Source organism: Argopecten irradians, chromosome 12 (assembly GCF_041381155.1).
Source record: "Argopecten irradians isolate NY chromosome 12, Ai_NY, whole genome shotgun sequence".
NCBI classification, from domain to species: Eukaryota; Metazoa; Mollusca; class Bivalvia; order Pectinida; family Pectinidae; genus Argopecten; species Argopecten irradians.
Genome location: NC_091145.1, coordinates 36,460,896 through 36,485,139, shown reverse-complemented (window position 1 = coordinate 36,485,139; position 24,244 = coordinate 36,460,896). Strand labels below are relative to the sequence as shown.

Sequence of the window (24,244 nt, the reverse complement as noted above, 5' to 3'; positions counted from 1 at the left end):
ACACTACATACCTGTAATATGACTATAAATGTGTCAATATTTTCATGGATGTATTAATGATAATTTCAACATGTGTAACCCAAATACATTCAAAAATGGAGAATTAAAGGTGGCCTAGAAGCTCATGAACTTAAATAGACCGAAAGTTAGGCAAATAAATGATGATATAATGTTAAAAAAACTTCAACACATTATTTTAATTGTACCTAATGCCTATGAGTACACAGAAAATGTATGTATATACATATTTAATATTGACTGTTGGTTGGATATTCGTGCCAAGTCCCTGTGTATACAATGTACATGATAGCTGGGCTGATGGGATATACATCCATATGATATTTTAAAATGCAATGAAATCATAATGTCCAACTGTACTGATCGCTAAATCGTCGTAGTTATCGGTCTGCTCGTATTTTACTCGTATTCAGTGAGTTTTAGGCTAATTTCGGAATCTGTCATGTACATGTGTACGTCATTACAAAGTTTACGTGGGAAATTCCACTTTTTTTCTGCCTGCGCATGCGAACTGGTTATGTTTACATTTTGTAGTTCTGTTTCTGCTCTGGGGCAAGAAGTCGGAAAACTCCCTCTAATACGAGGGGTTTTCTGTTGTTTTTGAAAAACATGGAAACGTTGGGCATTTTTCATTAGCCGATATTTTCATCAGGATGTATGCTCTATCATTCAGCAAAATTTGGTACTTTATGACGATAATTTCACCCCCCCCCCACCCCCACCCCCACCCCCAACCCCCACAAAAAACATATGTACATGATAAGGTTTATGAAGACAGGGGAGGTAACTCCCTGATTAAAAAGATATACATGAATATGATTAATCACATGTATTGTAACTCTATAAATCAGTATTTAATATTTTCAATTGAATGTATGGTGACATGATTCTAAGTGTACTTTGTCTGATATTGGTTATATACGCAACAACAGATACAGGCAATCTTTGTTTGTTTCGATAATATATCAAAATTATGCACAAAGACTGCGCAATGAAATTTTGCACCGTAAAATTATTAAAGTGAAGGAATTTGAACCAAATTAAAAGGACACAAAAGAATGTAAGAATCTTGTTTTGAGATTTGCAATACTCTTGTGAATAATAAGAAAGTGACTTGACAAAGTGATTTCCTTACTATCCGTGCCCAATGTGACCGAGTATTCTCCAGTTTGGGCTATGCCGAGACTCAGTAGGTCTGTACAGGATGTGTACTGCTCCCTTGTACACTGTTGGTTTTCGTCCTCTGAAAACCGCCCGCCACAATCGATGTTCCCGTCACATTGCCGACTACCACGTATACAGGTTTGGTCGTAGCACAGGAAATTTTCAGCTTTACAAGTTTCTGACAAAACATTCATATAGGCCATGGGCTAGGAGGGTCCCACATGCACCCCCCCCCCCCCAACCTCCGAACCAATATTTTCCTGAACCCTTATGACCCACTGATCACAAATCAAAATGTTAACATTGCATAAGTTGGGATGAACTTCCGGTTATGACGTCATCAAGATGGCCGCCATCTCGAATTTCACTAAAAATTGAAAAATAGTCATAACATTAACATTTTTCAACCGAAGGAGACAAATGAGGTATCAAAATGACCACAATAGAACAACAAATAGATATCAGGACCAACAAATCCAATATATGTAGTGATTTCTACGCAAGAAATGAAAAAATCGGATTTTAAGCTCAAAAATGGTGATTTTTCAGCAAATTTTTCATATTTTGTTTGACGCAGCAAAATTGTTTCCCAACAGCAATCTATTATTTCTAATAAGGTTTTTGACCACTTGTCAATCAGTTTAAACAACAAAAATAACCAAAACCAATGTTAACATCGTAAAAGTTCCGGTTATGACGTCATCAATATGGCCAGCATCTCGAATTTCACTGAAAAATGAAAAATAGTCATAACATTGACATTTTTCAACTGAAGTAGACAAATGAGGTATCAAAATGACCACAATAGAACAAAAAATACATGTCAGGACCAAATAATCCAATATATGTAGTGATTTGAACGCAGGAAATGAAAAAAAATATATTTTAAGCTCAAAAATGGTAATTTTTCAGCATTTTTTTCATATTTGGCTTGACGCAGCAAAATTGTTTCCCAAAAACAAATTATTATTCACAATCAGTTATTTGACCTCTTATCAATCGGTTAAAACAACAACAACAAAAATATATAGAAATGCAAAAGAGAATTGTTATACCATCATTTAGTTTACAAAACATCACCGGATGCGGCATATGATTGTTATTTTTTCCAAACCGCTAACACTACAATTTCCTGGTGTCTTGGAATTTCCTGAATATAACATTGGCTATTGACGATTTATATCTTAAAAAATTTGAATTTAAAGTTGGCTGAATATCTAAGTGGGACTTCAAAATAATCCATTTTCATGTTCGAAATTTTGTAGACTAGTAGCCTCTCAAACTGAATTATTACAGCAAAACGCTTACTAATGCTATAGGGTATCAAATTAAAGTTCCGTAAATACCATGACACTTTTCGAAACATATTGTGTCTTTTAGAATGAGCACATCCATTGTTTATTTCCTGTGTATAACGCAAGGAAATATAAGATGGTTACTACAGTGTCACATATTTCTTTCACTAGTTCTTAATGCTAATTATTTTCGTTATGCGTGCTTTCTCGCCAGAGTGTCGTCTTCGACCTCGGTGACCTGATGTGACATTACATTACCGGGTTACCATCGTGGTTCTAACTTGTCAACTGTCCATGGTCAGAGTTAAGATCAGAAACATCGGCTTCAGGGATGTGGGAGCTCTTCCTGTTTCTAACCTAGTTTCACCTAGATTCACATATCGTATTTGATGTTCCAGACTTCCCCGGCATGATGGAAAAGACACCAGATCAACATTCTGCGGAGGGTTGAGTTGGTTCTCCTTAATTTGTATGAAGCACAATTCCTCATTCTTGTGGACCTCAGTGACCATAGGTGGCACAGGTGGATTCTTTGAGGTCACAAATGAAGTCTGCAGTGGAGTATCACTCTTTGCCAAGTCTGGAAAGCACTTTAGAGAACTTTTTACTGGAGAGTCTTCAATGGTCCCTTTGCGCATACACCAGATGTGACACAACCAGCACCTTCAAGGGAGTGGGAAAAGTCAGACCAATGAAAAACATTTAACATTTATGCCCTCATTAATGACCTCGATGCTATCACCTGTGCCATTTATGGTTGCACGAGGGTCCACAAGATTGATGAATAGTGCTTCATACGAATTATGGAGTTATGCGCTAAGGAGAACCAATTCCACCATTGGAAGAATGTGCATCTGGTGTAATTTCCATTATGCCGGAGAAGTCTGAAACAGCATATAGGTACGATATGTTAGAATCTGAAAGAGATCCCACATCCCTGAACCTGTTGTTCCTGATATGAACTCTTGCCATGGATGGGTCATAAAAGGCTAGATCAACACTGGTAATGCAGTGTCACATGAGCTCATCGACATCGAAGACGTCGATCTGGCTTTCGACGAATTGGATACTGATATCTCGAGTACTCTGATTCGGACTGCATGTACCAGCTACCAGATATGCCGAGTCTCTTCAGTGGATAGGTCAGTGAGGCGAGAAAGCACGCACAATGATAATGGTTATCATTGAGAACCAGTGAAAGACATATCAGTTACATTGTAGTAACCATCTGGCATTTTGCTTATGCTATGCATAGGAAATAAACAATGAATGTGGTCATTTTCAAAGACACAAACGCTTTGGGAACTGTTAATGATATTAACGGAAACACAGGCTTAGCTTAGGTTACATTTGTTACGCTATCAGTAGGTGTTGTATTATTTTTGAGACGCTGCTAATCTACAGAATTGAGGATATAACAATAATTCTTTTTTTGCATTTCTATATATTTTTGTTGTTGTTTTTGTTTTTACTGATTGATAGGAGTTTAAATAACTGATTACGAGTAATAATTTGTTGTTGGGAAACATTTCTGCTGCGTCAAGCCAAGTATAAAAAAATTTGCTGAAAAATCACCATTTTTGAGCTTAAAAGCTTATTTTTTTATTTGGTCCTGATATGTATTTGTCGTTCTATTGTGGTCATTTTGATACCACATTTGTCTACTTTAGTTGAAAAGTATCAGTGTTATGACTATTCTTCATTTTTTAGTGAAATTCGAGATGGTGGCCATCATGATGACGTCATAACCGGAACTTATACAACCTTAACATTGGTTTTTGTTGTTGTTGTTGTTGTTGTTTAAAATGATTGATAAGTGGTCAAAACACTTATTAGAAATAAAAGATTGTTGTTGGGAAACATTTTTGCTGCGTCAAACAAAATATGAAAAATTTGCTGAAAAATCACAATTTTTGAGCTTTAAATCCGATTTTTTCATTTCCTGCGTAGAAATCACTACATATATTGGATTTGTTGGTCCTGACATGTATTTGTTGTTCTATTGTGGTCATTTTGATACCTCATTTGTCTACTTCGGTTGAAAAATGTTAATGTTATGACTATTTTTCAATTTTTCGTGAAATTCGAGATGGCGGCCATCTTGATGACGTCATAACCGGAAGTTCATCCCAACTTATGCAATGTTAACATTTTGATTTGTGATCAGTGGGTCATAAGGGTTTAGAAAAATATTGGTTCGGAGGTTTGGGGGGGGGTGCATGTGGGACCCTCCTAGCCCAAGTTTCTGACAAAACATTCATATATATATATATATATATCTGACAAAGCTAGTTTTAGATCCAAGATCATTTGACAAAAGGATTATCAGTTTACTGTGGAAGTACATGCTCTCAATGCTTTACCCACACACTTTCCACGGCTAGATATAAAGTGAATATAGATGATACATAATCTGATGTAAAATGAGAGCGCTACTTCCTGTCTGTTTGAATGTTTTATCACTGTCGTGATTAATAAAGTTATTGTCTTTGAAATGGATGTTAGATTACACTATTATTACTACAATTGCCTGAATCCACGTCCGACCAGTTCTGGTATTTACCACATTTGTCCTTCTCCTCGTCCGACCCGTCCAGACAGTCCACCTTGAGATCACACACCATACTCTCCGCTATGCAGTGTCCGTTATTACACCGAAACTCGCCTGCCTCACACTCTGGGTGTACTGGTCAATGGTAATAATATATAATAACACTAAACATCAATCTATTTCTTACTTAAAATATCATTATTATGCTTATATTTATCATCAAAATGTGTCTCTGATATGTATGTTGTATAAATGTTAAGGCTCTGGGAGTAATTTTTAATTTCAACACTTTAATGTACCGTTGACTGTCCCGACGTAAATTCTTTGTTTTTGTATTTATTTTAATTTCCAAAAGTTTTTTTCTAAACATGCATAACATGCATGTATTGGCTAATACAAAAATGAAATACATCCTCAGCACATAGTACTTTCTTTTACATGGAGAAGTACCGATTGGAATGTAACTGTAGTGAAAAAGAGTATGAAGCCAATATAATTCAGTACTAAATTCTGTATATTGTATATTTTATACTATCTTAATACTTTCGTTCATTAATTTAACATAAACATCATACAATTGTAACTCATCCCACGACAAGAAATAGACACAAACATGCATAAACACACTTTTATCTTAATTTGCAACAGTTTCATGCAACCAGTTACAGGACGTAAGTTCTTACCACAAACTGTCTCGTCGGAGTTGTCATCACAGTGGGAAATGAAATCACAGAATAAACTCAGGGAAATACACTTTCCGTCGTTACACCGGAACTGGTGAGGGGCACAGGTGAAGTTGGTTCCTGTTTTAAAGCACACAGAGAATGAAACGTATAAACAATCTTACTAAATATACACCAGATATCCAATCTTACTAACTATGCACCAGATATCAAATCTTACTAAATATACACCAGATATCAAATCTTACTAAAAATACACCAGATATCAAATCTTACTAAATATACACCAGATATCAAATCTTACTAAATATACACCAGATATCAAATCTTACTAACTATACACCAGATATCAAATCTTACTAAATATACACCAGATATCAAATCTTACTAAATATACACCAGATATCAAATCTTACTAAATATACACCAGATATCAAATCTTACTAAATATACACCAGATATCAAATCTTACTAAATATACACCAGATATCAAATCTTACTAAATATACACCAGATATCAAATCTTACTAACTATACACCAGATATCAAATCTTACTAACTATACACCAGATATCAAATCTTACTAAATATACACCAGATATCAAATCTTACTAAATATATACACCAGATATCAAATCTTACTAAACCAGATCAATCTTACTAAAAACACCAGATATCAAATCTTACTAAATATACACCAGATATCAGCACCAAGTATTGATGAACGACATAACGCCATTAAAGAAAACATAAAAAGTTTCCCTTTACACTTTTTTTTTAATCATTTTTTCTACTGCTCTTGTTCTTTATCTCATTTCGTTTTGTGGGTTTGAGAGACTTTGATTTAATTTAAGTTAATACTTTCTTAAATGTCTTTTTTTTAATTATATTGATCCCTAGAAGCGGTTTAACAATGTTGAATGATAAAACGTACTATAGCTATCCTTCTCCTTTTTATGTTATTATTAATTATTTTACTTCTCTGGTTATTTATCTCGTCTTATTTTGATCGAGGCCCAGAGATACATTGGTTTGATTTTTCGTTAATAGTCCTTCAAAAAATATAATACATATACATACAGTCGAACTTGGTTGATACGACAACCCGGCTTAATACGAAGTACTTTGCCGGTCCCGGCCGAATTTCCTCTTTATCTTTGTTGAAAAAACTCGGAAAATTCTAATTCGGAGACTCGAAAAATTCGTTTGATACGAAGTAAATGTTTGGACCGAATGACAAAAATCCTACATAAAATGTTCGCATAATACGAAGTGAGACATTTTTGTGAGTAATATATCATGGAGATACCTGTAATATGTACTTACATCAGTGAATAATTTGTTGCGATTTAATTAAATCGATATTTTGGATACATTTCAGTTTTATAGTTATAACATATAAATTGAAATCGGTTACCAGTAGATTCAATATTGAAATACTGCGTAATCCATGTTTACACAATTCCAACGTCTTTTTGGGTTTGTATTGAAATCTGAATAATTTAGCTTCCAATAATAGTTTCCATTTCCCAAGGACTTCAATATAATCGGTTTCCACGGTAAATATACGATTGTGACACCGTCCTTGCTTATGACACGGAACTAGTACATGTGTGTACACTACGTGAAGAGATTGACAGTTGACTTGAGAACTCGCTTAATTCGAACACTCGGATAACTCGAAGTTTCCTTGCGGTCCCTTCGAGTTCGTATTAACAAAATTAGACTGTATTATAATATGTAATTACCCTAGAAGGAGTTTAAATGTGATTGACCTACCACAGTTGAGTTCATCGCTGCCGTCTCGACAGTCCCCTTTACTGTCACACACAAACAGGCGTGATATCACCTCTCCGTTAGCACACACAAACATGGACGTGGTCGAGTTGGTACTGGATATATTCGTCGGTAATATGTACTGGCCTCCTGTGTCTTTAAAGAAACGTAATTGCGTTATAAAATGTTCATTTTATATTTAAAAGGTGTCAATGATAATAGGCTAAGGAACCTTAAATATATGAAGGATTTTGGTGTTCAAGACGGAAAGACCTTGCAAAGCTCATTATCTTGACAACAAAACATCTAAGATACTACATTTAATCCTTATTTGTTCGGCTCTTAAGAATGTAGTTTCATGGTAAGGGAGACAGATCATGATTTTTTTCATACAGACGCTTGAGTTATGACAGTGCCCCAAGCTCTTCAAGCATTTGAATGACCGCGATTTGATTAATACCCCCTTTTCTGAAGTTTGAATTTATGAATAAATTATTTTATTAGTTTTAAAAATAACTACACAAATAATCCTATTAATTTTAAATTGCTATTTTATGGTAAATATATATTGATTAAACATTGTTAATTATTTTAAAACTAAAACTATTGACATCTAGGCTATATTGTAACAGAAACTTCTGCAGTGAATGTTATAAAAAGTATATATAATAGGGGAGATAACTATATTGTGAATCCCGTCTTTTTCAATGAAAAATGAAATGTTTTTTGGTGCTAAAAATGCTCTATCTTGACAAATTGTGGTTCAATTTTTTTGAAAATTGACTGATTATAAGCAACTTTGTCACTTTTTAGTCTGTTATTTTTCTATAAAAATTGAACATCACAATTTTGATTTATTTTCATTTTGGTGAGAATGTTTTAGATAATTTACTTGCGTCTTTTTTACCTAATTTCCTCCAAAAATGATCACTAGAAATTAATTATGACGAGAAGTAAAGCATTTTTTTTTAAAAAAAGGATTGATATATATCACGTCAATTAAACAATATATATATCGTAGAACATTTTGTTAATTATTTTCATTAACGGGGCGGATTTAGTACAGACTAATGCTGTTTTTTCATGTGCAGATTCTACTCAAAAATGGCATATTTGAATATTTATTTTGAAAAAATAGATGGTTCAATTTCTTCGAAACTTTGACAGAAGATGCATAACAACATATTTACTTCATAAATCAAATATGAAAAATATTGAACGACAGGAAAATTTTGGGGAATGTGAGACTACCACCTTAAATGACTGTCAGTACTGATTTTCACCTTGAACGTTTGCTGAAGACCTCATCTCACAAATATAACTAGGTATGCGGTCGTAAGCACAGGCGATATCATGCCAGTTATCCAGGGAGTGAATACTGAACAGACGGATGGCGGTACATCTCTCGTTCAATAGACCATCAGGCTGTGATGTGGATGTCCGGGGATCTTTAAACCTGTAACAACCAACATAAGACCATGGATATACTGTAGTCTTTCACAGGGTGCATAGTGGTCCCCTGCTTTCTACAAATGAATCGGCGTAAGCAATCGTCGTAACGTAATATTCTGTGACCCGAGCTCGAAGTCCACAGATGCCAGGCGATGAGGCGTTGACTGAGGTGAGTGTGCGGACCGCAATGAATCCTGGAAGTTGTTGGTTATGTTCTTGTACAACTAACTATCAACACAACAACGCAAATAAATATACATATATGAACTTTTGAGGAAACAAAATTATTTTTAACAAAAATAAAATTTTAAGATAAAGAACAAAATATGCGTCAAAACAAAGTAAGGCATTTAAAGACAACAAAAACGATTAACTATATTTACATGCTGTAAAAGTTCTAGCAAAAATTCGCTACATAAAGTTAGTGGTTAGTAAGCATTCAGTTCTTTGGTAGAAATTTGAAGAGAGAAAGTAGTTGCAACCAAGTATATTTATAAATGACACATACCATGCTGTATACGTTAAAGGTGTTCCATCCAGCCATTCATAGTGGACATCACCTCCAATAAACCTCTTCTGGAGACCTTTTGGAGGACAAGCCAAAATCAGGAAAACACAATTCGCAAAACATAGAAAAAAAAATCATTCAAAATGACACACAAAAAATCAGAGCATAGTTCAAGATATAATAATTTTAATATAAATACATTGTCAATGTCTTTTATCGGTGATAAAAGTTACCTATGTAAGCCTCGCCCTTGTCCAGACCGCCCCAGACTTTCGTCATGAGGTGATGGATGAAGGTCATTTCCTCCACGGATCCTATACTGACAAGATGACCACCCTTGTCCGAACAGCGGTCACGGCTAACTATCCAGGAGATTCCCTGACTTGTATTCTCTGTGTCCACCTCTGTAAATAGGCTGTAGCAGCTTGCGGCCAGTCTAGTCCACCCGGGCAAACAGCCTTGACCGATTGAATAGGTTTGTTTCAATTAAGAACATATATTTGTAATTTGTATTTCTAATTTCCTCAACTGCAAGATCAAGTGCCAATGCAGTAGATAAATCAATTTTTTATTGGATAAGCTTCTAATTCTTTCACTATCGACGATTTATGACTTATATTGCACGTTGTGTTCCTAATCAATATTAAAATCATTTCTGAAAGTAATTGAAATCATTATCAAATGAAAGAAATACTGTATTGCAAATTGATATTCCTGATTAAAAAATTGAAAAGAATTATTATCTAAAAGCATTAGATACCTTCTTCTGTGATATTAAAAGTTGTCTGGGAAGAATCGACCAGTTCGTATTTCCCGAAGAAGCCCCTACCACTTCCGTCACCAGCCCGAAATTCGATCTGCATAGTATGCCAGCTCGACACCAGTGTATTGTATTGTCGGTCAGCGGAGCACATCTTAGCCAGGAGAGATAACTCTCCGTCCAGCGACACATCATAAACAGCCAAGAACGATCTCACACAGGCTTTATCACTGTCGTACATGTCAAGGTTCAGGATATGTAAACGGACGAAGTTTCCGAATGTGCCCTGGATTGTCCAACTACAGGTGTCTGACATGGATATATCGGCCGGATATCCAGGAGTGCCGATGTAGGCTGACTGTACAGTACACTTGGTTATACAGTGTCCGGATTCCAGACCACAGCCGGGAAGATCTGAGGAAAAAGGAAAAGGTATCAATAATTGAAATCGATTATGCATAGAGGAATGTACGAGGAAATCTTTCATCAAAGAAACGAATTATACAATGATGCAAACTGGGCATTGTCACCAAGTAATGAATGTAAACAGGTAACCGAAGAATGCAATACAGGTTGATGCCTCAATACATATGGACATACGGCATTTATTCACATTGAATCGTTCACTTTATTTGACCCTTCTTTGAATGCCATTGATAATATTGTTATCAGAATACTTCAGAGACCAATAAGAATAAAAATGTTTTTATGTATTCATCAAAGCGAGTATAGATTTTTAAGTATACGCGTGAATATGAACTCGTGAGGCTCATCTATCCAATGTAAATCAGTATATATGTTTGCTACCTACTTTCTTTGAGCTTATCAGTAGATGTGTGATCAATTATGTGAAGTGCGAAGAAAATTACTAGTATTGATTTCAGTCCATTTGAAGCGTTCGCATTACGTTTTACATACATGTAGAACAAAAAACTACTGTTCTACACATCTACCAGAACTTACCACTTTCTTCCACAACGAATTCGAAGTTACGATAGGGAGACGACTTGTGGTATAAAAAGCAGGAGTGTAGATTGACATGTAACTGGTCGGAGGAGGACATGATGACGGAATTCTGGAACTGTTCGACCGTGTCCGTCTTGGTACCATGTGATATACTGATGTATTCCTCTGGAGTCCGATATATCTGTATCTCATCACTACACACGATCACGTCTTCGGTAGTGTCCCCGGCCTGATCAACGAAACACGTAACAATTATCAATTTAGCTTACGAAAAATAATCAACCTAACAACAGAAGAGAACAATCTTCCCAAAACAGCCATGCATACATATGTGATAGTTGTATACTCTGTGTCAAGGGAGACGTTAGGAAAAAGATAGATAGCCAGACAGAAGATAAGATTCTGAATCTAGTAGCCTTTACGATCATGCAATACGGACAGCAGGTATATTTCTAGCATTTTTATATAAATTCAATTCAATTAACTTTGTGTATGGATCGAACATTAAAGGATCTAAAACATGAATATGTATGATATACATGTATATATACACATATAAAACAATTATGGGAACTTTGTAAACCTTTGTTAGATTTCTTATAATGAGACCAAAATCATGAAATAGTTGTAAAATTATTGCAGCATATACCTTGAGAACATCATTCCACTTGACTTTTCTTCCCAGAGTAATAGACAACGACTTCAGTTTGATGAACCTTCCCGGAGATGCATGAATCGTCCAGGTACAGTTAATGTATTGACCGTAACTGAGGGGGAACGATGGCGAGCGGAGTCGTCGGCTTGCTCCTGTCGTTAAATGTATGTCTTCGCCACATTCTGTCATCTCAGTGAAACCTGCAGGCAGGAAATATTGTTTGAGTAATGACATTATATTCCAAACAGATAGTTATACGACTGACAATCCCACAATACAACAGGAAGTAAAGAACACATAAAAAATACAAATGTAACCATGGTGATTACTAGCCGCAATATACTGCTCGGCTAGAAAGAACTGGTCTTAATTTCGATTGGTTTAGCGCCAGACTAATAACCCAGAGGTCCCAAGTTCTATCTCTGACAGAGGCAGTGTTTATATGAAATCATGATTATGCCCCGTAAGTATCGCTGTTAACCATTAGAAACGTACACTGAATGTAATGTTTATATGATGTAACATGCTGCAGGGAGCTTATTTGGGCTGAAAGATATGGTAGGTCTTACTTATGATTTAACAATAACTGTAACGTTAGCCCAACAGTGTTTGAACAAACAACTTAAATTCTAGCCATTATGTTAGACTTTATTTTTTCGGTAAAATAAACAATTTATTTCCCTAACAGTAGGGAGACATGACGCTTAGTTTAACCGCGGCAGGTCAGGGCAATAAATGAATAATGCTACCAAAGATTATTATTTTTCATTTTATACAGTACTACGCTTAATCTGAGGTAACGCACAAGCCACGGATATCTGATTTTACAGAGGTAACGAACAAGCCACGGACACATGATTTTACAGAGGGAGCGAACAAGCCATGGACATCTGATTTTACAGAGGTAACGAACAAGCCATGGACATCTGATTTTACGGTGGTAACGAACAAGCCATGGACATCTGATTTTACGAGTAAACAACAAGGCCATTTGACATCTGACATTTTACGGAGGTAACGAACAAGCCATGGACATCTGATTTTATGGAGGTAACGAACAAGCCATGGACATCTGATTTTATGGAGGTAACGAACAAGCCATGGACATCTGATTTTATGGAGGTAACGAACAAGCCATGGACATCTGATTTTACGGAGGTAACGAACAAGCCATGGACATCTGATTTTATGAGGTGGCCATGGACATCTGATTTTACGAAACGAACAAGCCATGGACATCTGATTTTACGGTGGTAACGAACAAGCCATGGACATCTGATTTTACGGAGGTAACGAACAAGCCATGGACATCTGATTTTACGGAGGTAACGAACAAGCCATGGACATCTGATTTTACGGTGGTAACGAACAAGCCATGGACATCTGATTTTACGGTGGTAACGAACAAGCCATGGACATCTGATTTTACGGAGGTAACGAACAAGCCATGGACATCTGATTTTACGGTGGTAACGAACAAGCCATGGACATCTGATTTTACGGAGGTAACGAACAAGCCATGGACATCTGATTTTACGGAGGTAACGAACAAGCCATGGACATCTGATTTTACGGAGGTAACGAACAAGCCATGGACATCTGATTTTACGGAGGTAACGAACAAGCCATGGACATCTGATTTTACGGAGGTAACGAACAAGCCATGGACATCTGATTTTACGGAGGTAACGAACAAGCCATGGACATCTGATTTTACGGAGGTAACGAAACAAGCCATGGACATCTGATTTTTTTACGGAGGTAACGAACAAGCCATGGACATCTGATTTTACGGGTAACGAACAAGCCATGGACATCTGATTTTACGGACGAACAAGCCATGGACATCTGATTTTACGGAGGTAACGAACAAGCCATGGACATCTGATTTTACGGAGGTAACGAACAAGCCATGGACATCTGATTTTACGGAGGTAACGAACAAGCCATGGACATCTGATTTTTACGGTGGTAACGAACAAGCCATGGACATCTGATTTTACGGGGTACGAAAAGCCATGGACATCTGATTTTAACGAACAAGCCATGGACATCTGATTTTACGGAGGTAACGAACAAGCCATGGACATCTGATTTTACGGAGGTAACGAACAAGCCATGGACATCTGATTTTACGGAGGTAACGAACAAGCCATGGACATCTGATTTTACGGGGTAACGAACAAGCCATGGACATCTGATTTTACGGAGGTAACGAACAAGCCATGGACATCTGATTTTACGGAGGTAACGAACAAGCCATGGACATCTGGATTTTACGGTTAAGCTGGAATCGAACAGCGAAAGCATGGACATCTGATTTTACGGTGGAACGAACAAGCCATGGACATCTGATTTTACGGAGGTAACGAACAAGCCATGGACATCTGATTTTACGGGGTAACGAACAAGCCATGGACATCTGATTTTACGGGTAACGAAAAGCTGGACACATTGGACATCTGATTTTACGGAGGTAACGAATAAGCCATGGACATCTGATTTTACGGAGGTAACGAACAAGCCATGGACATCTGATTTTACGGAGGTAACGAACAAGCCATGGACATTTACGTGTAACGACAGCCAGGTGGTAACGAACAAGCCATGGACATCTGATTTTACGGAGGTAACGAACAAGCCATGGACATCTGATTTTACGGAGGTAACGAACAAGCCATGGACATCTGATTTTACGGAGGTAACGAACAAGCCATGGACATCTGATTTTACGGAGGTAACGAACAAGCCATGGACATCTGATTTTACGGAGGTAACGAACAAGCCATGGACATCTGATTTTACGGAGGTAACGAACAAGCCATGGACATCTGATTTTACGGTGGTAACGAACAAGCCATGGACATCTGATTTTACGGTGGTAACGAACAAGCCATGGACATCTGATTTTACGGAGGTAACGAACAAGCCATGGACATCTGATTTTACGGAGGTAACGAACAAGCCATGGACATCTGATTTTACGGAGGTAACGAACAAGCCATGGACATCTGATTTTACGGAGGTAACGAACAAGCCATGGACATCTGATTTTACGGAGGTAACGAACAAGCCATGGACATCTGATTTTACGGAGGTAACGAACAAGCCATGGACATCTGATTTGATTTTAAGGAGGTAACGAACAAGCCATGGACATCTGATTTTACGGAGGTAACGAACAAGCCATGGACATCTGATTTTACGGAGGTAACGAACAAGCCATGGACATCTGATTTTACGGTGGTAACGAACAAGCCATGGACATCTGATTTTATGGAGGTAACGAACAAGCCATGGACATCTGATTTTACGGAGGTAACGAACAAGCCATGGACATCTGATTTTACGGTGGTAACGAACAAGCCATGGACATCTGATTTTACGGAGGTAACGAACAAGCCATGGACATCTGATTTTACGGAGGTAACGAACAAGCCATGGACATCTGATTTTACGGAGGTAACGAACAAGCCATGGACATCTGATTTTACGGTGGTAACGAACAAGCCATGGACATCTGATTTTACGGAGGTAACGAACAAGCCATGGACATCTGATTTTACGGAGGTAACGAACAAGCCATGGACATCTGATTTTACGGAGGTAACGAACAAGCCATGGACATCTGATTTTATGGAGGTAACGAACAAGCCATGGACATCTGATTTTACGGAGGTAACGAACAAGCCATGGACATCTGATTTTACGGAGGTAACGAACAAGCCATGGACATCTGATTTTACGGAGGTAACGAACAAGCCATGGACATCTGATTTTACGGAGGTAACGAATAAGCCATGGACATCTGATTTTACGGAGGTAACGAATAAGCCATGGACATCTGATTTTACGGAGGTAACGAATAAGCCATGGACATCTGATTTTACGGAGGTAACGAATAAGCCATGGACATCTGATTTTACGGAGGTAACGAACAAGCCATGGACATCTGATTTTACGGAGGTAACGAACAAGCCATGGACATCTGATTTTACGGAGGTAACGAATAAGCCATGGACATCTGATTTTACGGAGGTAACGAACAAGCCATGGACATCTGATTTTACGGAGGTAACGAACAAGCCATGGACATCTGATTTTACGGAGGTAACGAACAAGCCATGGACATCTGATTTTACGGAGGTAACGAACAAGCCATGGACATCTGATTTTACGGAGGTAACGAACAAGCCATGGACATCTGATTTTACGGAGGTAACGAACAAGCCATGGACATCTGATTTTACGGAGGTAACTAACAAGCCATGGACATCTGATTTTATGGAGGTAACGAACAAGCCATGGACATCTGATTTTACGGAGGTAACGAACAAAGCCATGGACATCTGATATTACGGATGGGTAACGAATAAGCCATGCGCCATGGACATCTGATTTTACGGAGGTAACGAACAAGCCATGGACATCTGATTTTACGGAGGTAACGAACAAGCCATGGACATCTGATTTTACGGAGGTAACGAATAAGCCATGGACATCTGATTTTACGGAGGTAACGAATTAGCCATGGACATCTGATTTTATGGAGGTAACGAATTAGCCATGGACATCTGATTTTACGGAGGTAACGAACAAGCCATGGACATCTGATTTTACGGAGGTAACGAACAAGCCATGGACATCTGATTTTACGGAGGTAACGAACAAGCCATGGACATCTGATTTTACGGAGGTAACGAACAAGCCATGGACATCTGATTTTACGGAGGTAACGAATAAGCCATGGACATCTGATTTTACGGAGGTAACGAATAAGCCATGGACATCTGATTTTACGGAGGTAACGAATAAGCCATGGACATCTGATTTTATAAGGAGGTAACGAACAAGCCATGGACATCTGATTTTACGGAGGTAACGAATAAGCCATGGACATCTGATTTTACGGAGGTAACGAACAAGCCATGGACATCTGATTTTACGGAGGTAACGAATCAAGCCATGGACATCTGATTTTACGGAGGTAACGAACAAGCCATGGACATCTGATTTTACGGAGGTAACGAACAAGCCATGGACATCTGATTTTACGGAGGTAACGAACAAGCCATGGACATCTGATTTTAGGAGGTAACGAACAAGCCATGGACATCTGATTTTACGGAGGTAACGAATAAGCCATGGACATCTGATTTTACGGAGGTAACGAACAAGCCATGGACATCTGATTTTACGGAGGTAACGAACAAGCCATGGACATCTGATTTTACGGAGGTAACGAACAAGCCATGGACATCTGATTTTACGGAGGTAACGAACAAGCCATGGACATCTGATTTTACGGTGGTAACGAACAAGCCATGGACATCTGATTTTACGGAGGTAACGAACAAGCCATGGACATCTGATTTTACGGAGGTAACGAACAAGCCATGGACATCTGATTTTACGGAGGTAACGAACAAGCCTGGAATCTGATTTTTCTAGTCAGGTAACGAACAAGCCATGTTGTTACAAATAAGATTTAGTGGATACAGCAAACGGGATAGCTTGTCGTGCATTTTAACGAAGGTTACTTGAATTAACATAAAATAAATATAATTTTCATGCAAAAATGAATATAATTAACAGAAGAGCACAGGTGCTCTGGAACAGTTAGCTACTCCGCTTCAAAGACGAAATCCAGAGTGTCAATCTAGAGGTGATCATAGTTATAAAAAAGAATTAAAGGACATTGCTGAACATATAGATAATACTATAAATGAGTTACCTTGGAAACAGAGTCTGTTGCCTGCAAAGTTATGACTAGTTGTGTCTCTAACCCAGGAGCCACCGAATTGTTTGTAGTATCGGTGACCAACGTGTATGATACAGTGATTTTTTAAGGCGTCGTAACTGTAACTGTTATAGCCTTTCTCTATCAACAACTCACGACATTCCTCTATTGTTTTGTTTTCAATTGCATTTTCGGGTGGATGGACGGCCCAGTAAGAGTGATATTTTAACTCCTCTAATCCGTAATCCCAGCTGCCGTTCTCACACCTTATAGCTCGGATACCTGTAAAACAGAACTACACAATTAGAAGAGCCCTTAATACTGTAAGCCATCTCATTTTCCCGAGATACAAAGGATTTTAGCATTACTCGAACGCGAATTATATAAAAGAATAAATGTTTGACTGTTTGTTACAGCCCTTGATCATGGATATGTCAAATTTAACGAAGACGCAAATTACTGAAAACGCGAATATAAGTAGATTTTCCGTAAGATACTGCAGTCTCCCATTATACCAAAAAATCCCCCAAATTCAACATATTGCAATGACCTTAGGTGTAAGTAACCTGTAAACTACCTACACATTCCATTCACAACTTGTAGAAAGTCCCATTTCTAATGTTCGCATTTTATTTACACCACAGGAGAACATTCTAAACATCAAACTACTAATTGGTAAAAATCCATGTTGTTTAAACACTTCAACATCCGACGTAAAATGCAATAAATTGTGATTGTTTAAAACTTCATTTCATCAATTGTAAGTGAAATTAATCAATCATCATTATCTTGTTTCTATAATAGATGCTATGCATCCGTGTTTTGTTTAATTTTTCATTCTAGTTCTAATTTTCCAACTGTCCTACCTCGTTTAGGAGATCCGATTAGTTCCATCTTCAGACAGGCCTTGTCACCCGTTTCCTGTATGTTTAGTTGGATAAACCGGGCCATGATTCCATGATCAAAGATAAAATCTTGGACCGCTGTGCTCTCGTAGTGGTCAAACGTTTCAAAGACCTGATGGTTTGAGAAAATTAAAACAAAACTAATATTTAGCATAACTGCCCACTTTTCTTAACCGGCTATTTCTACTTTAAACTGTGTATATTTTAAGGCTATCGTGATTTATTATTAACTTGGTTTCGATTAAAATCTTCTCGCTTAAAATTTTTAATTAAAACCTACTTGATGACTTCAATACCGCGATTGATTCTTATACCAATAGATGCCTTGAACTTATATCAGCAGCAGAGTGGAGTTTGTTTTCCATTATATTTGGCATTGTTCTTTATTAAGATAGTTGTCTAAATGGAAAATATGCTTTTCGACCAAAGACAACACGGTAACATTATAATCTCCCGGGTTACATAATCACTCACCACACATATACACTACACCTACACAGGAAGTGTTCTTAAATCACTTTGATAACAAAAACATGAAGCAATGTGACACGAAATTTACTATAGGAACTCAGAACTCGTTTCATTAACATTTTAGTACACCTTTTCTTTACCCACAATAATATCAAATAATAAGTAGCCTGATGTAATCTACTTTATTTTTGCAAGATACAAATTTCGCCCGAGAGAAGTCGAAAGTGAATTCAATTGTTTCACAATGATTGTATAAAATGTCAATATGAATGCACGATTGTCATCAAGAGCCCCTGATCGGGACTTTAGGCATTCGCGGCTATGTTATAAAAATAGAAGAAGCTAAATACTGTATTATTTACAGTACATACAGCTTGTGACCCTACCTTTATAACCCCGGGAGGGTCGGTGTACGTCGTTAGGTTGTTGAGGTCGTTCCCGTACTGGACGACGAACGTCTTTATAAGTTTTCTACTGTTGCCTTCCTGCCAGCCCTGTATACGTAGTCCCTCTAGTACGACTGGTATGACAAAGTCAACCTTCATAAAACAGGAAAACGGACACTTAAAGCAATGTAAAAGGTAGATATTCAATTCACAGTAATTGTGTGATTGTGTGAAATTATTAACAGGTCAAAATTTAATTATATTCTAATAATGTTTAAGGTGTTTGTTTCCTGTTAAGTAGAGAATGAGGAAACAACAAACAAAAAATATGAAATAAATCGACGAGCTAACAGCTATGATAAATATCGCTGTTTAAACTCAGTATACTCCATATGACCCGTATTTAACCTCTGACCTCCGAAACTAAGATTTTCCATTCATCAAATTAACCTTTGACCTTACCCGAAACCAGGGGGCAGTATCAGTATGTCTCGGGCACCATCCTTTCCCGGGAAGCTCGAGGCGTCCGTCATCTGACATGACGTCATCAGCGTTGTTAGATGAAGAATCGATCTGGTAATCATAAATATCTCCTGACATCATTCCCATGTGTTGGCCCCGTCCTGTTCCTGATTAGGTGAGAGATGTACCAATTAGCAGTTAGGATGAAACATTCCCCTTAACTCATTTTTATACATTTGATGGCTCATTGCTGTGTGATGGGAAGACTTTACGTAGAATCTCGCAGTACACCAATTTTTATATGTGCATATTTTGATGTGTTACATTTTAGTATTGAAAGTACTGTGCATATTTCAGCGGTACTGCGCTAAACTCTGATCACGTTAATTAATATTTTATACATGTATTTGTAAATATTTACGGAGATAACACAAACTCGTCATTACGCTTTTGTGCTGAAATCTGAATGCATCAAAATATGTACTTTTTCAGAAGTAAAGAATTGATTAACTTGACAAAAGTCTGCTCAGTCTACTTTTGACATTTTTTGTATTGCTTCTTCATTTCATATATTGGTGCTGATTTGCTGACACTATAGAAATGTAAGCAGAAAAAAATGACTTATATGTGTAATAACAGTTGTTACATGAGCTTGATAAGTATACTTACTCTTTCCAATGACTTGCAGTTCATTTATTTCTAAGAAGTAGAATTTGCCATAGTTATAGTAATTGTCAGTCGAATCAAAGTTTCTCACAGTGACGTATCGGCCAGTGATTGGTCGCCTACATTGGATACGGAACCTGACGTTCTTATGAGTATAGCGGATATCGTCACATCTGGGAGCTCCATAGTCCAGGAAATCCCATTGATTCTTACTGACGAAGGAACCGACTTGTCGGAAGTTTACCGGAAACCAGACTGAGGAAGTTAAATGGAATGATAATTAGACACGGAGCAAGTGAAAAGATGTCTTATTTCACTCTAAATTAAACATCTTTAGAAGAAAAAAAGTGCATCGAGATACATCATCATAATAGAAGGTGAGGAAAATTACAGACAAAGGATTAAAAAATGATTTCAAAATAAAAAAAATGCACATAATAGTAATTTCTTTATACTCACTGTTTTTGCGATACACCCGTATGGCGTGGACCTCGTACCATTCCTGTATATCTACTTGTAGAAATGGTTTCAGTTGGGGTCTAGTCGTCACAAAAGATACATCCCCTGTTGATTGCAATCATTTCGTCTATTTCAGCTAATACATAGAAAGAGCTGGTCAGACAGGAATTATCTCAGACTTGCACTTGTACTGATCAATTTACAAATAGTGTTTCACAAGAAAACAGTTTGCCATTTGGTTAATATTTGATGTGAAAGCGAACAGGAGCATGAAAGGATTGTCCTGTAATTAGCATGGCCATTTCAACCTCTATTTCTCAGTCTATTGCTTGCAAACTCGAAAAATAACTTTCCCTATTTCCAGGTTATGGATTGCGAAGGATTAAAGATACGTCCATCCATTAGTTGTAACTCATTGTACTTACCTATGACGCCATCTGTAGCGAGGTAAGGGTCATTGGCTTGATAGAACTTGTACGAGTATGCCGGCTTACCGCTCTCAACAACTTCCAGATCAGGATCCTCCGCTAGCAATACCAGGTTTAATATTCCGATAGAGTATGTAAAATTTATCAATTGCCATAACTAGAGGAACATCATTTTTTGTGATTTCTAAATAAATTAACTGGCCAATATACAGCTGATTACTCTTATGTAATCGAAAATTAAGAATTAAGCAATAAAGACATTATATAATGAGTTACATCAAATATACAGAAATTTGATAACTTGTACATTTTACTTCTTTTTATTAGTGCATTTTACATAACATTGTTTGCAAACACTAAAAGGAAGAATTTGGCATTTACACGTCCTCCCTCTGCGAGGCAGTTGTGCCCCCTTATCTTCCTTTGGATGACACTAGACTTAAAAAGAAGACAATTCGGAGGAAATTGGATGGTGTATCTGCCTATATTTACCACATATCGGTACGTCACATTCCTCCTTGGTGACATTATCTACAAAACACATGGGTTTTTTCTCCACAGGCCGATAGTCGACTGTACCGCAGTAGTTCTCTTCCCGGGCGTACACCCATTGCCTTGTGTCGCCGTACGGATTACCGGGGATGGCCGACCAATTCATACAACTTTTACCACTGGCTGAGACGTTGTGGCGCCCATTATAGGAGGCGCCTAGATCATCTCTATAGTAACATTCGCGACGGGCTGCAAGGGCGATAATATATTATATGTAATGATTAAAACAGAAAACCAAGAGTTTTGTTTCAAAAATTTGGTATCCTATAAATGTAACTTGACCTTGTTTTTTTTAGTATATCTTCGAAGAAACAGATGCCTTCACATTTGTACTATTTAATCTCGTGTACCGATAACATGTAGGTAAATCATCGTTTAAAACTAGTTCATTTGATACTATTATCGTCAAGACATAGAGCGCGAAGCTTAAATACACTAAAATACGACAATACCAATATATGTTTGATTTTGATAATTTTGACCCACTACACGCCTATTTCTACAAATGTTTGCCATACTAATCATCCGTCCTCAATGATCCAGAAGTTACTATAGAAGTTACTATGACTGTCGTTAATTCCACCCCTGGATAATCCTTGATACTCCAGGGATTATTATCACTGGATAATCCTCGATACAGTTACTATCACTGTCGTTATATTGACCCGTATCCTCGATGTTCCAGGTATGGATAAAATAACATGATAGATCGGAGATCAAGAATGACTAGTTATTATGAGCATATCTTTTTGTCGTACGATTTCTTATTGAAGTTAGTAAAATATTTTTATATTAAAAAAACGTTAATCAGGCAAAATATTTCCTTAAACATGATATAGTTTTTTGTATCCCCTCACCTGTAGGCTTGTAGTAACAGTATGATATCCCGACATGCCTCTCGCTTATTGTGACGTTGGTATGGTTACCAGAAAATTCCCAGTCGAGATTTTCGTTAGTCATATAGAACATCTCCTCCTTTACATCCATGTCTTGGACAGATTGACATTCACTTGTAGACGGACCCTAAAGGCGAATACAACAATTCAATCTTAGGTATGGCATAATGTCTAGATATATCAATTTTGGATATTGCAGTACGTAGTGTATTGTAATATTAGTATATTATAATCAATATCATTTACACATATATGAAAAGTGATAAAAATACATAATCAAAGCGATTATAATACTAAAAAAATAAATAACACGGAACTTTTAAATCTTGCTCCTGAATTATTATCGATGTGAAAAATGGAAAAAATGAAAATTACGGACAAAGAACTGGCATTCACAAGTGATTTGTTTTTAGATACACAAGATTACTGTCGAGTACCCCGACTAGGAATCGAATCCGCGTCATCGGCGTAAAAAATCTACGTCTCTACCAACAGAGAACGTATTGCAGAAACCACACCAACCCTCTCCTTTTAACACGTTTAATTTGCATAACTTGTTATATTCAATCAAATGTATATTGGATTTGCTAAACATTACATTTCGCTTTTTGAAAGGAAATAGTATTATGTAACAAAATCGTGCCATTATTAAAGAGCGCGTCAAAATCAATACAGATCTATGGTGACCTTTATACCCTCAGTGTAGGTTAAGATACAGATACCGTCAGTATGACTATATAATACTCTATGATTGTGAAATAAAACAAAACACACATTAAAGTCATTTATATTTTACATCTGAGTGTTTACCTAATATGACGTTTTCAGACAGTTGACCTAGTTTTAGAGCCATTGCAAGCATACTTTCTGAATAATTGAATAAAAACGAAGTTATGCAAATTACTTGTGACAGATGTACAGACAACCAACCTCAATACATCCAGTTATAAATGATCTTTATTATTATAATTCATACACCGCGAATGTGGTGATAACAAGGTAGTTTTCTGTTGTTGTCACCAGACGAGAAGACAATGACTCATTTATCAGGTTTTACCACAAAAACGTTCGTAGGTTTTTTTATTATCCGTAGTTATCCATTTAGAATATTAATCCCAATCGGAAAATATCAGAAAAAAATTATTTTCACATTTCTAGGGAAATCATTATGTTCATTTCAGCCAATTATTCAATTGATGTATCGCTGCCAATCTAATCTTCAAAATATCTCAGCAATCAAACGTTCTGATGATATTGAATATGTCCAATAGTCCGTATGAAGAAACTAACATCATTCTTCTTCAGAAAAGAATGGTTAACTTTGGAGTCGTATTTTATTGTAAAATTTTGCTAACTAGTCTAACCTCATGAAGAGAGACATATATATCACTGGAATAGTAAGTTCACACGTCATCCACTATTAATAACTAGTTGTGGGTCACAGATAACCA

The 24,244-nt window shown here is 37.0% G+C and overlaps 1 protein-coding gene across 2 annotated transcripts in view; it reads right to left on the bottom strand.

Moving 5' to 3' along the window:
* Positions 1-24,244, bottom strand: part of LOC138304833 (uncharacterized) — a 41,706-nt gene that overhangs the window by 9,710 nt on the left and 7,752 nt on the right. For both annotated transcript variants that reach the window (XM_069245157.1, XM_069245158.1), the window contains exons 5-23: positions 22,755-22,920; positions 21,838-22,086; positions 21,343-21,444; positions 20,918-21,022; positions 20,462-20,713; positions 19,793-19,959; positions 19,331-19,483; positions 18,435-18,585; positions 17,563-17,850; positions 11,823-12,028; positions 11,171-11,402; positions 10,208-10,621; positions 9,681-9,905; positions 9,448-9,523; positions 8,771-8,943; positions 7,491-7,643; positions 5,712-5,831; positions 5,041-5,163; positions 1,154-1,360 (exon numbers count right to left, since the gene is read on the bottom strand). In XM_069245157.1, the coding sequence (XP_069101258.1) occupies positions 1,154-1,360; positions 5,041-5,163; positions 5,712-5,831; positions 7,491-7,643; positions 8,771-8,943; positions 9,448-9,523; positions 9,681-9,905; positions 10,208-10,621; positions 11,171-11,402; positions 11,823-12,028; positions 17,563-17,850; positions 18,435-18,585; positions 19,331-19,483; positions 19,793-19,959; positions 20,462-20,713; positions 20,918-21,022; positions 21,343-21,444; positions 21,838-22,086; positions 22,755-22,920 (3,562 nt within the window). The remainder of the gene's footprint in view (positions 1-1,153; positions 1,361-5,040; positions 5,164-5,711; positions 5,832-7,490; positions 7,644-8,770; positions 8,944-9,447; positions 9,524-9,680; positions 9,906-10,207; positions 10,622-11,170; positions 11,403-11,822; positions 12,029-17,562; positions 17,851-18,434; positions 18,586-19,330; positions 19,484-19,792; positions 19,960-20,461; positions 20,714-20,917; positions 21,023-21,342; positions 21,445-21,837; positions 22,087-22,754; positions 22,921-24,244) is intronic.